This window comes from Pelodiscus sinensis, chromosome 2 (genome assembly GCF_052426305.1).
Source record: "Pelodiscus sinensis isolate ZL-2025 chromosome 2, ASM5242630v1, whole genome shotgun sequence".
NCBI lineage: Eukaryota > Metazoa > Chordata > Testudines > Trionychidae > Pelodiscus > Pelodiscus sinensis.
In genome coordinates, this window is record NC_143053.1 from 206,126,189 (window position 1) to 206,140,738 (window position 14,550).

The window sequence follows — 14,550 nt, forward strand, 5'->3', positions numbered from 1 at the left end:
TGATGATCAAAACACTTGTCTCTGTGCTTTTCATACCTCTTCACAGCTCCTTACCCCATTCTCAGCAGTGGGTTCTTAGTGCATGCTCAGACCATGCGTATTCAAAGCTCGCAACACAGAGAGGCAGGGCTTCCTCATCACCGCTTACAGGGTTGGATTGGGAGTGGGGCTCAGACCCTTCCCCAATAATTCATGTCCCCTGTGAACCTGGCTATGGGGGAGCATGCAGCGGGGTCAGATCCATAGAGATGACTGGATGCCCCCCAAAATTCTGGTGCACACAGGGAGGCAGGGATCAGACAGCCCCAGAGAGGGAAGTCTCTCATATACAATTTCTTATAAGGGGCAGCAAAAGGGGCTCAGACCCCCTTATGGAGGCAGGGGTCCCCAGATTCTGGTGCGCACACAGAGGGGAGGGGCAGAGAATGTAGGTCAGATGTGCATGGGGCAGGGACCTCCCAGCTCACCTGGTGGAACAGCGGCCCAGATGCCCCATATTGTGGCACCCATGAGAAGAGAGGAATGTAGGGCTGAGGCACCTTGCCCTAATTCTCACCCAGCTTCCCTGCCATTCCCTCATCAGTCCCACGAGTCCCATCATCCCTCCTAAGTTCCCCTATCATGCCTCTCCTTGAGACAGCCCCATACCCCACTTCTCTACCCCATAAATGCTTCCCAGTCCCCAGCCCAGCAAATGTTCACATTCTAACTATTTTGGTTAAAAAGGAAAAAAAATCCTTTGATTACATTCTACTGACAGACCTTTTACCAAATTTCTGCCCAAGGTGGGACTGTAACTGACACTCGCAGGGTGGATTAGGTTCAAAGGACTGCTACTAGCCCCTTGAGCTATGCAGCTGAGGTGAAACTTTGAAAGCTAACAATCCTATTAACTACTCTGTCCATGCATGCTCAGTGTAATTTCTTTAAGAGCATCTGCATGTGACACACTAAATGGGAGATGCAAAATCTTTTTGAAATAACCCTTTAATTTTATCTGCCCCAAGGGCTTCTGGGTGCCATACACTCTGTTGGGGTAACCCTTAAGCTCTGGATATTTTGATGCAATGATCTCAGCCCTGCTTTAACTTCTGGGGAGGGGGAAAGGTGAGGAAGGTTGCCAGAATATCTCAACTTTTAAGAAATACTGTTTTTGGGGGTATTGTTTTTTGCAGGGGCTGTATTTTGGGAAACCTTGGGTCAAAAGACCTAACATTTGGATCACTAACTGCCCCACATGCCCATGAGGCATACCCCTTAAATAACTTGGATGAATCAAGGTTAAGACCAAAACCATCTCTTAATCATAACTATAGCAGAGTGGTATAAAATTCTAATGGGGGCTGCTATCTGTGATGTACTTCTATGGTTCAGGAGAATTTTAGTCTCCAGGGCTGGAAAAATAAGAGACTGCTATTTAAAGTGGAATTTCAAAGGAGTTAGATGCCCAAGTTATATTGAGCTTAAATGGAATTGGATGCCTAACTCCCTTAGGCACATCTGAATCCCAGTCTTTGATTCCTGCTAATTGGCCTTTAAAATGAATGCAATCATTGCCATGGAACTTTTTACAGCACATAAAGCAATTTTACCTTTCACTCTGACAACCAAAGTTTCTTCTTGCTTTCACAGGGCTTCATTAAAAAGTTCTACAGTTGGGAAAATACTGAGCTGGGGTGGGGGCGAATCAGGTCCTGTGCAAACAGCAGCACTCCAGGAGCTGAGGATTTGGGCTATGGGCTCCATTTGTGCTAGGAATTGTGTAAACATCTTATGAAGATGCCAAAGATCTTGCAATCTGATTTCAAATGAGACACAATTAGTGAGTATATTAAATTCAGTAAGCTCCTTTGAAACAGCAATCAGTACAGGAAAAAGTAGTTTGTAGAAGAAGTTGGGAACAGGATTTTACAACAAGCTTATACACAGAGAATCTTGCAGTGACTACAACTAGGAAAGAGACAGGCTGTGTGAAGCCTTAATCCAATTCAGTGGTATTGGAAACTAAAAGTGAGAGACGTCTCATTAATTTAGAAAAGAGGCGATCAATCACAAAGAACATCAAAGATTAATATATTCATCCTTAGTATCCTAAAACTTAATGTACAGGTTTGCTTTTAATCTGTCACAACAGATAGTATGGTACCGAGGAGAATTCAATTAATGGCAACATTATAATGTTACCACAAACCTATGACCTGTATTTTCCAACCTTTATCATGGAATCCCCACACTCGGGTTAAAGGAAATGAATTTAGAATTTTCCTGCTGAAAGTTTGTTTAATCAAGTATTAGTTATAGCATACATGTCTTATGGATATTAACTTACAATAAAAGTCTAATATCCAACATGTAGGCACATATTTTCCTACAGAACCAAACAGTTATCTGAATTTGACTGTCAGTTTCTCAGGGGGTTCTTCTGCTTTGTTTTCAAGGTGTTTTCCTAGACCAGTTGATATTTTATTCCAATCAACAGAGGAAAATTCCATTATTGATCTCTTCATTGCCCTCACAAAAATGGCATCTTCTGGGTTCTCAAATGGAATTCTAAAAAAAAAATATATATATATAAATAACTGACATGATAAAAACAATTTTCCTAACCACTTTGGAATTAATTTGCTAGAAACAGTTTTGTGGAAAGTAATGTTAGAGGCAATTATTGATTAAACAGACTAATCTATAATCAAGAAATAAAATTCTTTGTATGCTTCCTCTCTAAAACATTGCATAAAAATGGCACACAACCTAGGAGATTCAAAAAGAGGTAGTATCAAGGAAATCCAAATAAAATGAGCTTCATACACTAAATACATCAGGAAAGTCATTAAAATGTATTTTCCTTAACTTTAAAATGCAAATGAACTTAATGCAAAAAGAATATTAATATCATATTAATTGCTCATAGTTAGCTTTCATATTTCTACATTTGTACACAGGAATATAGTTCTGTGTATATATGGTTACAATAGGAATTATAACTGCATTTTTTTACTCTTCTACATGTAAAATCTTAATCATTACACTGCATTTATGGTCTCTGATGCCGATGTAAGTGATCACACATTTAGGCAAATGCAACTGATGTTTATTTCATTGTGATTCTTCTAGATAATGAAGGTGCAAGCTTCAGATCAGGAGATTTTTAATCCAAAAACTGAAACTACGTAAGATTATGGATATGTCATACGTTAGTTGTACCATGAAAGATGTGAACTATAGACTCATAAAATCAGTGAGTAGAGGGAGAAAAAAACTCAGTAATATAATCACTCTCATAAATAGGTGCTCAAGTGTTGGATAAAGTATCAACACAGAATAGAAAACGTTTTTCATAAAGGCATGCACTCACTTTAGCATGTGCCTAGCTTTAATCATGTAAGTAGGTCCACTCTAGTGCTTTTAGTTAAGCATGTGCTTATGGAATCTAGGAGCTAAGTATTTAAAAATAACAAGTACATGCAGCAAGCAGAGTGGTATTGAAACTAGCACAGAACTCTGTTTTCCTTTTGTTTTGCATAATTGTGCAGTGTATACTCTAAGGCTACATCTACACTGTGCTGTTTTATTCAAGAAATATGCAAATGAGGTGAAGCATGGAATATCGCTGTGCCTCATTTGTAGGGCTTGACAAACGGTGGCAAAAACCGCTTGCCAGCCCCGTACTGCGCATGCGCAAGAGCCACATTGCGCATGTGCGTGCCACAAATGAACGGGGCGCGCGTCTGAAATCTATATTCCACGCTTTGCCTCATTTGCATATGTTTTTGCGCAAGAGAGTGCAGTGTAGACGTAGCCTAAGTGAGGGTAGGTATGAGAGCCTTTGCAGGTCAGATGTGGCCCGCCAAGCCAGTTGATACGGCTTGTTTTAAAACAGCTGGCAGTTCTCTCTAGCTGCCACGTACCCCTAGCAGGGTGGGGGTAGGGGTTGAGAGACTTTGCATTCCAGACGCTGATTGGCCTGGGGGCAGAGGGAGCGCATGAAGTCTCCTCTCCCTGCCAGAGGGCATCGTGGCACCAGAGGGAACCATAAGCTGTTTTAAAACAGCTGGCAGTTCTCTCTAGCTGCCGTGTACCCATAGCAGGGTGGGGGCAGGAAACAAAGACTTCATGCGTTCCCCCACCCCCAGACCCTAATTGGCGTGGGGGCAGGAGGAGTGCACGAAGTCTCCTTCTGCCATGGTGCCTAGAGGGAACTGCCAGCTGGTTTAAAACAGTTGGCGAGTCTCTCTAGTAGCTGTGGGGTGGGAGGGCAAAGACTTCACATGCTCTCCTGCCCCCAGGCCAATCAGGGTAGCTGGGCAGAGGAGCACAAGAAGTCTCCTGATTCCACCCCTTCTGCCAGAGGCCCTGCCCCTTCTTTAAAAATTATTGCCCACCCCTGCTCTAAGTGATAGGTACGTATACATAGGAGGCTGTGTCTACGCTGGCACGATCTTGCGCAAAAGCGGCTGCTCTTGCACAAAAGCTTGCTGCCTGTCTACACTGACCACATGTTCTTGCGCAAATAAACTGATGTTCTAATGTATAAAATCAGTGCTTCTTGCGCGAGAACTCTTGACGCTTCTGCTCAGGAATAAGCCCTCTTGCGCAAGAGCTCTTCCAGAAAAGGCCAGTATAGACAGGCAACATGAATTTCTTGCACAAGACCGACCTATGGTTAAAATGGCCATCTACACTGGCATGGATGCTCTTGCGCAAATGCACAGCTCTTGCGCAAAAGCACATGCCAGTGTAGACGCTCTCTTCTGGAAGAGTTTTTGCAGAAGAACTCTTCTGCAAAAGAGTTTTTGCAGAAGAACGCACCAGTGTAGACGTAGCCAGATTGTTAAAAGAAAAGGTGGTGAGGTTATGTGCACTTACATATATACATGCTAATTTTACAAATATATTTTTCAACAATGTCTATGTTTAAAACAGCTACTCAATGTTGCTCACTGATAAAATAAAACATGAACTCTTAAAATAACTTGCAAAGGAGTCTCATAAAAAACTGCATCCAAATATCTCTCAGCATTAATATCCTTTTCCCTCCCCCAACACACACCAAGAGAACTAAGTTTTATGTTTATCTGTATGATACATGAAGAAGCCAAAAAAATTTGTGGGTTGAGAAATTTCATTCCACAGTGCAGCCTTCTTTCCGGGAAGGTGCCTATTTAAATATAGGCAGTTAAAAGGAAATTGCTTCATCCATATTATAGTAGAAATACTCTGCTGCTTTAACACATTAACGTATAATATTTGTAGGATTTAGGCTAGAGCTACACTACAGCGTTTTTTGCAGAGCATCCACAGCTGGCGTTCATTTTTGCACAAGTGAAACAAAAGAACAGAGCAGTTTTTGCAGTGTAGGTATTCCTCTTTCTTCAAGGAATAACTCCTTTTTGCGCAAGAGCTCTTGCGAAAAAAGGTGCGTGTGGATGGGGAACAGGGTCTTTTTGCACAAAAAGAAGCAATTGAAAAAAGGCCATTCTGTAAATAGCAATCAGAGTTTCCTTTCGAGAGAGCATCCAAGCAATCTGGATGTTCTCTTTCACAAAAGCGCATCACTTTTTTAGTGCGCTTTTGCTGGGTGGATGCTCTCTTGCACAAGAAGTTTTTGCAGAAGATCTCTTCTGCAAAAAGCTTCTTGCACAAGAAGTCTGTAGTGTAGACATAGCCTTAGTGTTTGATATTAGAAAATGAACTGCATTTTATCATACACCTTGCTTCTTAATCAGCAGTACTGCTGAAAACGCATTGAAGATAGCAGCAGGTGGAGTGTCTCATCATAAATGGACACAGTTGTTATAACACAACAAAAAAGAGCAGAATATTTTTAAAAGGTACTGCTGGGGGGGGGGGGAGAGGGAGGCAGAGAGGATTGAGTGAATACTTATAATGTGCAAAACCAAAAAGAGGCACAAGCAAAATACTTACTTATTTATGTGATTTGCAACTTCATAACCTGAAACAAGTTATAATAGTTATTATTTGTACAACACTTCAACTATTTAAGAACTACAGTTTCTAGTTCCCATTGACTTGAATGGTACAAAAATCAATTCACCTCGGAGTGCTAGCCATTACTACTGAATATTAGCAGTTAAACTGAAGTATAAGCTATTGCTTACTGGTTATTAAATGTTTTCTTCTTTTAATGTTGTGTAATTATTCATGTTTTACCTTCTCCAAATAAATGCTATCATACACTTTTTCTTTACAAAAAAAAGTGATAGCACCAACCCTCCAATAACAAAGCAATGTGAACATATGATAAAGAAAAAGATACATAGTTCAAAGATTTCAGTTTCTAACTTCTCAGGGGTGCTTGTGAACTATACAGAAAAAGGTTAAAATAACTGAAGTGTCTGTTTAACCCATTAATAATTTCTAAAATGGTAAATCTTATAGTCGTTCTGCATATGATTTAAACTATGCAAAATGTTACTCTCAAAATCACTTACAATTAACTTATTTTCAGGTCCAAATTTAGCACTCTGAACCCCCTGAAATTTGTTTATTATAACCAACTACATGATGTTAAGTCTACAATTGGAAAAATGTTAAGTATTTTTACCAATAGTGAATGCAGTACTGTAGATAGGGCATGAGAGTTTTTAGAACAGGCTCAGATAATATGACAACAGAATCACCCACAGCCTTTCTCTACTACTAGAGTATCCACTGTTGGTAGGAAAGAAACTGCAGCTGTGCAAAAAGAAGTTATCATTTTGGTTATAACATAAATCCATTTTCAATTATTCATGAGTTCCATATTTTTCTGTTTAAGAATGTGTGAGGCAGAGTATAGGCTAACTCCAGTCAGACTAATTCACATGCTTAATATTAATCACATGCTTCACTATATCAGTGCCATACTGCATTGCTGAAGCAAATATTTCAACAACTCTTAACAAATTCCTGTATATTTAAAATTGCCTCCAGCATTACAGTGATAGAACTTACTAAAGTAAATGTGTAACAGTGCTTCAGAGTTATCTCTGCTTACCCCAGTGGTTAAAGAAAGTTTCAACTATTTTTGCTCCATTAAATTCACAGGTGCAAAAGGAGAATTTCCAGGATCATATTTCAGTGTTTGTCTACTATGGGGAAAGGATTACCCTGCAACTTTTTGATATGCATTAGGTAATGAGAAATACACAAGCCTCACTATGTATCCCCTTATCCTTTGCTTTACTGCTAAGCAGTATGCATTCTGGGATTTTCCTTGCTATGCATTGTGGGATGCATAATGGATGCCAGGTGATTTCAAATTTTTAAAAAATTACAGGCTTCCTCTGTTTCCACCTGTGAAGGGGCATCTACCCCTACACTGGCTCTTTAAGGGTTAAAACCCAGCCCTCAGAGAGGACTGAGTGCAAAGACCACAGCTGTGGCAGATAGTAACCAATTAGGGCCCACTTGAGGCTACATAAATAAGGGCTCCAGGAGGGACAAAGGGGGAGATGCTCTTGATCTATCTGGGGAGCAGGAAGGACCTGGCTGCTAAAGAAGCTAGGAGGCTTCCCAAGACAAAGCAGTGCTGGAGAAAGGCAGGTACGGCTGGGGAGCTCTGGCCTGACCTTACTGAACGCCATCATTCGGACCTTCATCTCCCACGCCCTCCGGGCCCTCGATGTGAGCTTGCTACAATGGGTGCACTTCTGGAGGACGTGTACTGCCCCCAGGCACCGAATGCAAGCGTCATGGCCGTCAGCTGCCGGCATGGCTTCACCGCAAACTGAGCATTTTTTAAAACCTGGAGACCCTGGCTTTGTCAGGGCTGGTAAGGGTGGCTGAATACTTATTTGATCCCCGCTTTCGCTGCTTTGTCAATTTCAGTTCTTTAGTGCTTAGCTGTACCGCTTTCAAAAGAACAGTGATTCTGAACAGAAAAGTGGTTGTGTTTTGTTCTTTTGGTTTTTTTTACAGTAGAACAGGAACACGACTAACAGTAAAACTTCTAACTATTTACAGATGAAAAATCTAGCTAGGACTGTTTCTGAGAGAAGAAACATAGAAGAACACGGGGAGCTCCGATGGCGACCTAAGGCGGTTGAGAGGAACTGACAGTTGCCGGTCCGCGCGCGGCTGATCAAAGGCGCGAACGGCGCTTCTGGGAAGCCGTGCATGCGCGGTCCAGCAGAGCACGGCCATGAGAATTCTCCGAACCGCGGTGCCAGGATGGGACCCGACACCAAGCATTTGTGCAAGAAGCACTGATTTTGTACATTACAGCATTAGTGTTCTTGTGCAAATTCTCGCAGCCAGTGTAGACAGGCGGCAAGATTTTGCACAAAAGCGGCCGCTTTTGCGCAAAATCTTGCCAATGTAGACACAGCTTTAGAAACCTAAGAAATATGACGTGCTAATTTGCCACATTTTAGAAATTCACAATTCAAAGCAAAACCACATTTTAAAAATCTACACATAAAATATGTAGTGAGAAGTGTTCAACATGTAAGTCTGCTGAAGATCAAACTTTTGTATGAAGGCTATTTCTAATACGTATACTTCTGTAATATTTTAAGTAGAAGGATGCAGTCTTAGAGGCTTTGTGTATCCAAACGCTGTAGAAAAGGCTGATGCACCATCTGCAACACAATTTGGGAGAAAAATTCTTTCCTTCAGAATACTGAAACGGTCTACAATGTCAAACAAGCACCAGAGGGCACCAAAACTCTAAATTGCCTGATCTCTGTGACATATATTCATGAGACAAGGTGGATGAGGTAATGTATTTTATTGCATCAACTTTTTGTTGCTGAGAGAAACAAGCTGTCACACACAAAGCTTATCTCTCACCAACAGAAGTTGGTCCAATACAAAATATTACCTCTCCCACCTTGTCTTGCTAGGATCTTGTGACTGACATGACTAAACCAACACTGCATACAAACATTCATAATCATGCACGGATACCATGGAAAAATTCATTTCCCTGTTAAATCTCCTTATTTAGACAGAAAATGTGAATAAAAACTTCAGCACAAATTAGAATGCATGTTGAAAAGACAATGAAATGCTATTCTTTGAGTGCTTGCTCATATGCACTCCACGTTAGAAGTGTGCATTTGCTACATGCACTGGTGTCAGATGTTTTTCCCTCAGCAGTACCTGTAGGGGAGCAGCTCTGGTGACCCTTGAAAAGGCACCTTCATTGTACAGTATAATGGCTGCTGGGTACTCCCACCTCCCCCCCCCAGTTCCTTTTTGCCACAAGTCATGGTGCACAGAACACTTGCTGCTCTAGCGTTGCTTAGGCTTTGTTCAGAGATACTTGCTGTAAATAGTTTTAGTGTTGTTAGTATCTTAGCAGTAGTTCAAATATGTTAGTCCCACCTTGTACTTATCCAGGGGACAGGGCATGGCCCGGACCTAAATCTTTAAATGCTGTGACTGCTGTATATGCTCATCAGTGACCTGCATAGTAGTTGTCTTAGGTGCTTCGGAGAAGGACACGTGACAAGTGTTGCTTTTGTGAGTCTTTTAAGCCAAGGACTAAGGAGTGGTGAGAAATTAGACTTTAGAGTGCTCCTGAGTGCTCATTCGGGCACTCGAAGCAGTGGTCTGATTTGGCACCCAGCCCTGTAACAAGCAGGCAATGATGGCCATCTGTGGTTCCAGCCAAGAAAACCAATAAGGACAGTAGGGGTCAGTCTCCCTCTTTGTAACAGGAAGGATCAGGTCCAAACCAACCTAAGACCCCCCACTGGGCAGTTCATCTTTCTGCAAAGTTGGACCCCAGCTCAAGGTGAGTGGTGCAGCCCATTCCATTCCTTGCCTGGAAGCCCAGACACAGAGATGCTGTTGATGCCCAAAGCTCTCCAGGCTGTGCAGGAGATCCTGTAGCTTTCAGTGCCACCCCCACCAGCCCAAGTGGTGCCCAGACTTAGGGATAAGACATCACTGGGACCCTTCCATCCTCCCTCATCTCAGTGGTACTGTTCCTCATTGCAAGGGACATCCCAGCACCAGTCCCCTCCTGGAAGTCAATATGACTTGGGGAGGCAGTCATAGCAGAGCCCTCTCCAGTTTCCCACCTGGCATTAGCCAAGGGAGTTGAGATGAATTTCACTGGTTACTTGGCACAGACCTTTGAAGGCACACACACGCCAGCATGAGCACTGGGACTGACTTCTCGTATTGCTTGGCTGATGTAACAATTCATATGATCACTCAGAAGACAGGAACCGTCAACCCCCGGTCCAGTGATACCCTGGATGACAGGGGGGGTTCACTCAGCCCTCCCAGCCTGCCTGCTTGGTGCCAGGAGTTTGAAAAAGGCCGGTGGTTTCAACAACCTAGCCCCCGCCGATACCTAAAGCCATAGGGGAAAAGACCCCCCCCTCACCAAAGTCCATGTGGACAAAGATCAAATCAGTGAACCACCAATGGGCAGTATATGTCACATAGTACTGGCTCCCTCTGTTGTTGCCAAACAAGGTTATCATGAGGACCCTTGGCCCTCACCCTGTTCCTCAGGATCATGCCAAGACCCACCAGGAACGATTGAAGAGGGTCGCTTCCAACCTCAGCCTGCAGATTGAGGAGTTGCAGGATCAAGTCTCCAGGAGGAGCAGGACTCTCTCTTTGGTGTCCTCTCCTCCACAGCCCCTGCTCTGGTCAGTCTTTCCCTTTACAAAAGGGTTTCAAAGATTACTAATGCTTGGTGGCAACCTCCCTACTCCCTGCCTCCCATTTCTAAATGGTCAAAGCAGAAGTACTCTGTCCTGTCCAAGAGCCACTAATACCTTTATTCCCACCATGCCCCGAATTTCCTCATAATTTAGGTGGTTAACCACAGAGAACAAAAGGGGCAGCCCAGAACTAATGCCAAAAATAAAGACTCCAAGAGGTTGGACTTTTTGGGACATAAGATTTATTCTTTGTCTAGCCCAGTGTTTCTCAACCAGTGGTACGAGTACCCTTAGAGGTACTCAAGAGAAGTCTGGGAGGTATGTCAACACAACTGATATTTGGAGAAAATGATTTTTGTTTTAAGCTTTACAGTGCTTTATTATTTTTGTACTTTCTACACCCAAAAATTTCATCACTCATTCAGCTATGATTAAGTTGTTTAAACACATTTGTTGCAATGGTAGAAAAAAAAATTGTGCGTCTGAAAACTGTAGGTACTGGGGGTACTTATAATTTTTTTTTGAAAAAGAGGTACTTTATTTAAAAAAAAAAGGTTGAGAAACACTGGTCTAGCCTACAGCTGGCAGTGGTCAACCATTAGGCTCTGCTGGGTCAGTATGTCTTTAATATGTGGCAGAGCACAGTCAAGTTCAAGAGTGCTCTCTCAGGCTATGTTTACCCTCGTGGCTTCTTGCGCCAGAAATATGCAAATGAGGCTGAGTGGAATATTGCCGAGCCTCATTTGCATACCTAATGAGTCTCTGTTTTTGCAGAAGAGGCTCTTGCGCCAGAAGGAGCTGTCTACACTGCCCCTTCTTGCGCAAGAAAAGCCTTCTTGCGCAATGCCGTTATTCCTGAAAATAATCAGCGTAGCAGCATTGCGTAAGAGGGGTTTTCTTGCACAAGAAGGGACAGTGTAGACAGCTCCTTCTGGCGCAAGAGCCTCTTCTGCAAAAATGGCAGCTCATTAGGTATGCAAATGAGGCTCTGCAATACTCCATGCTTTGCCTCATTTACATATTTCTCGCACAAGAAGCCGCGAGTGTAGACATAGCCCCAGAGTACTTGCATAAGGAGTTCCTGGTGATCCTAAATGAGAGCACAGCCACCCCAAAAGCAACTCTCCTGGTGGCATCTGATGCTATGGACTCCATTGCTCACATCATGACCTCTGTTTCTCTCAGGATTCTCCACCAAAGTTCAGCAGTCAATTCAGGACCTCCCCTTTGACAGCCAGGCCCTGTTTTGCAGAGTAGATGGATACCAAACGACATGGGGTAAAAGACTCCCATTTCATCCTTAAAATCTTGCAATGCTAGTGGCTGGGACTAGAGCATAAATGGTTTAACTGCAACCAATTCAGGGTCAAGGGAGTCAGCCTTGTCAGGATCCACAACATAAGAAGCCTAAGAGCTAAAAAGCAGTGCTCAGGCCATCAACCCCCTCCACCCCATCAGGCTCAGCCTGCCCCAAGCAAGGGGCAAAACAACTGTTTTGAGGATATGCCCAAGGATATAGACTGGACCTTTCACTGGATCCAGTTTTCTGGCAATCGCCTTTCCCACTTCCTCTGTGCATCATCAGTACTAACTTCAAACCACTGAGTCCTCAGCACAGTAGTGCATGGCTACATCTTCCAATTTATTTTCACCTGCTGGTCCCACTTCCTGTCCTTCTTCGAGGACCCTTCTCACGATCACCTTCTCGAGCAGAAAGTTCAGAGGCTTTCTGCAGCTGGAAGTGGTGAAGGTGGTTCCACCTCCATACCAAAATAATGGTTTTTATTTCCAGTATTTTTTGATCCCAAAGGGCAAGCATCCCTTTCTAGGTCCTCCAGACCTCAGAAGCACCTACAGAAGCTAAACTGTTTTATGGTCTCTCTGGCCCTCATCATTACATCCCTGGATCTGGGAAACTGGTATGCCGCCCTCAGCATGAAAGACTGAAACTTTCATGTGGCAATCTTCCTGGGGCACAGGTGCTTCCTATGTTTTATGGTGAGTTTGTCCTACTATCAATTTGTGCTTGTCCCTTCTGGAAATGGCACTTAGGGTGTTTATCAAGTACATGGTGGTAGTTGCAGCATATCTCAGATTCCGAGGTATCCAAATTTACCCATATCTTAACAACTGACTTCTCAAAGGCAACTTTAAGGGACAGGCCCAGCATGACATAGAAGTCCTCCAGCTATGTATCACTCTTTGGGGCTTCTGGTCAACACTCGTCAGCTCTGTGCCAAGAGGCTCTCGATCTCTGGGACTTCTACATCAGCCAATATCCATCTGGAAAATCTCCTGGGCATCAGAAATGACCTAGCAGATCACCCCAGCAGGGATTTCTCCTCTCACCACTTGTAGTCACTTCACCCAAAGGTGGCCTGCTTGATCTTCCAGAGGTGGGGAACTCCTCAAGGCGATCTGTTTGCCACCAGGCAAAACAGAATCTGCCACTGGTTTTGTTTCCAACGGGGCCTAGGCAAGGGGTCCCTCTCCGATGTCTTCCTCTGGTTGTGGACCAACGGTCTGATGCCATTCCTGCCAATCCCTTGCATTAGCTGTGTCCTAGTAAAGATCAAGAGAAATAAGGCACAGGTTATTGTCATCAGTGTCACCAGTATTGGCATGGCAGACTCATGAACATGGCGGTGAGCCCACACTGGACCCTTCTCTACTATCTGGACCTCCTGTCTCAGGACCACCGTCAGCTCCTACACTCCAGCCTTAAGTCTCTGCACCTCTTGGCGTGGTTGAGCATGGAGAAGAGTACTTGCTCACAGGAGATCCAGTAGATCCTCTTGAGAAGCAGGAGCCATCCATTAGACTGACTTATATGCCAAATGGATGATGTTTTCCTACTGGGCATCAGAACATGGTATCTTCCCTTCATGCTATCTGGTGACGTCCATCCCAGATTACATGCGGCAGCCCAGGAACCAGGGTGTGGCATATTCTTCCATAAGAGTACACCTAGCAGCCCTCTCTATGTTCCACCAGTTGATTCAGGGACAGACCAGTTGTCTCATGACATGATGGTCAGATTCCTGAGGGGTCTCGAGCAACACTACCCTCAGCTAAGAGACCATGTCCCTGTGTGGAACCTCAAACTGGTCCTCCCTTAGCTCACCAGTTTACTCTTCAACAGCTGGCTTCCTGCTCCCTGTCCCACTAGTCTTGGAAGGTTGAATTTCTAGAGGCTGTGACCGGTCTCGAAGCTAAGAGCTCTGCTCTAGTCTAGGAACTGCCTTACGCAGTCTTCCATAAAGACAAGGTCCAGCTACAATCCCACCTGGCCTTCCTGCCAAAAGTGGTTTCTTCGTTCCATGTGTACCAGAGCATATTCCTGCCTGTATTCTGCCCCAAGTCTCAAAAGAAAGTGGAAGAGAAGCATTTATGTGCCTTGGATGTCAGAAGGTCATTGGCTTTTTATCTAAAAAATATTAAGCTCATCTGCAAGTCAACGCAGATTTTTTTGCTACTACTGTTAGGATGAAGGGCCTTCCAGTTTCATCTCACAGGATTTTCAACTGGATTACCTCTTGCATATGGACCTGCTACAAACTAGCAAAGGTTCTTCCGCTGTCAGTTATCCAGGCCCATGTGACCAGAGTGCAGGCATCATTGTGGTCTTCCTGGAACACATGCCAATCCAACACATCAGTACAAGCTGCAACATGGTCCTAGGTCCATACGTTCATGTCTTACTATGCCATCAGTCAGCAGCCAGAGATGATGCTGGGTTCAGAGGTATTATACAGTCAACATGGCCATGAACTCTTATCTGCCTCCACAGATTCTAGTTGGAGTCACCTATTGTGGAATGGTTATGAACAAGCACTCAAAAGAAAAAAAAACAGTTACCTGTTCTGTAACTGGTGCTCTTCAATATGTGTTGATCATGTCCATTCCATGGCCTGCTCTCCTT

At 43.6% G+C, this 14,550-nt stretch overlaps 1 protein-coding gene across 2 annotated transcripts in view; it reads right to left on the minus strand.

The window, feature by feature from the left end:
* Positions 1-2,260: 2,260 nt before the first annotated feature.
* LRRC72 (leucine rich repeat containing 72) overlaps positions 2,261-14,550 on the minus strand; it is a 40,272-nt gene continuing 27,982 nt past the window's right edge. For both annotated transcript variants that reach the window (XM_089776674.1, XM_075922277.2), the window contains 2 exons: positions 5,926-5,953; positions 2,261-2,550 (listed from right to left, as the gene is read on the minus strand). In XM_089776674.1, coding sequence (XP_089632800.1) covers positions 2,385-2,550; positions 5,926-5,953 — 194 coding nt within the window. In that variant the 3' untranslated portion in view covers positions 2,261-2,384. The remainder of the gene's footprint in view (positions 2,551-5,925; positions 5,954-14,550) is intronic.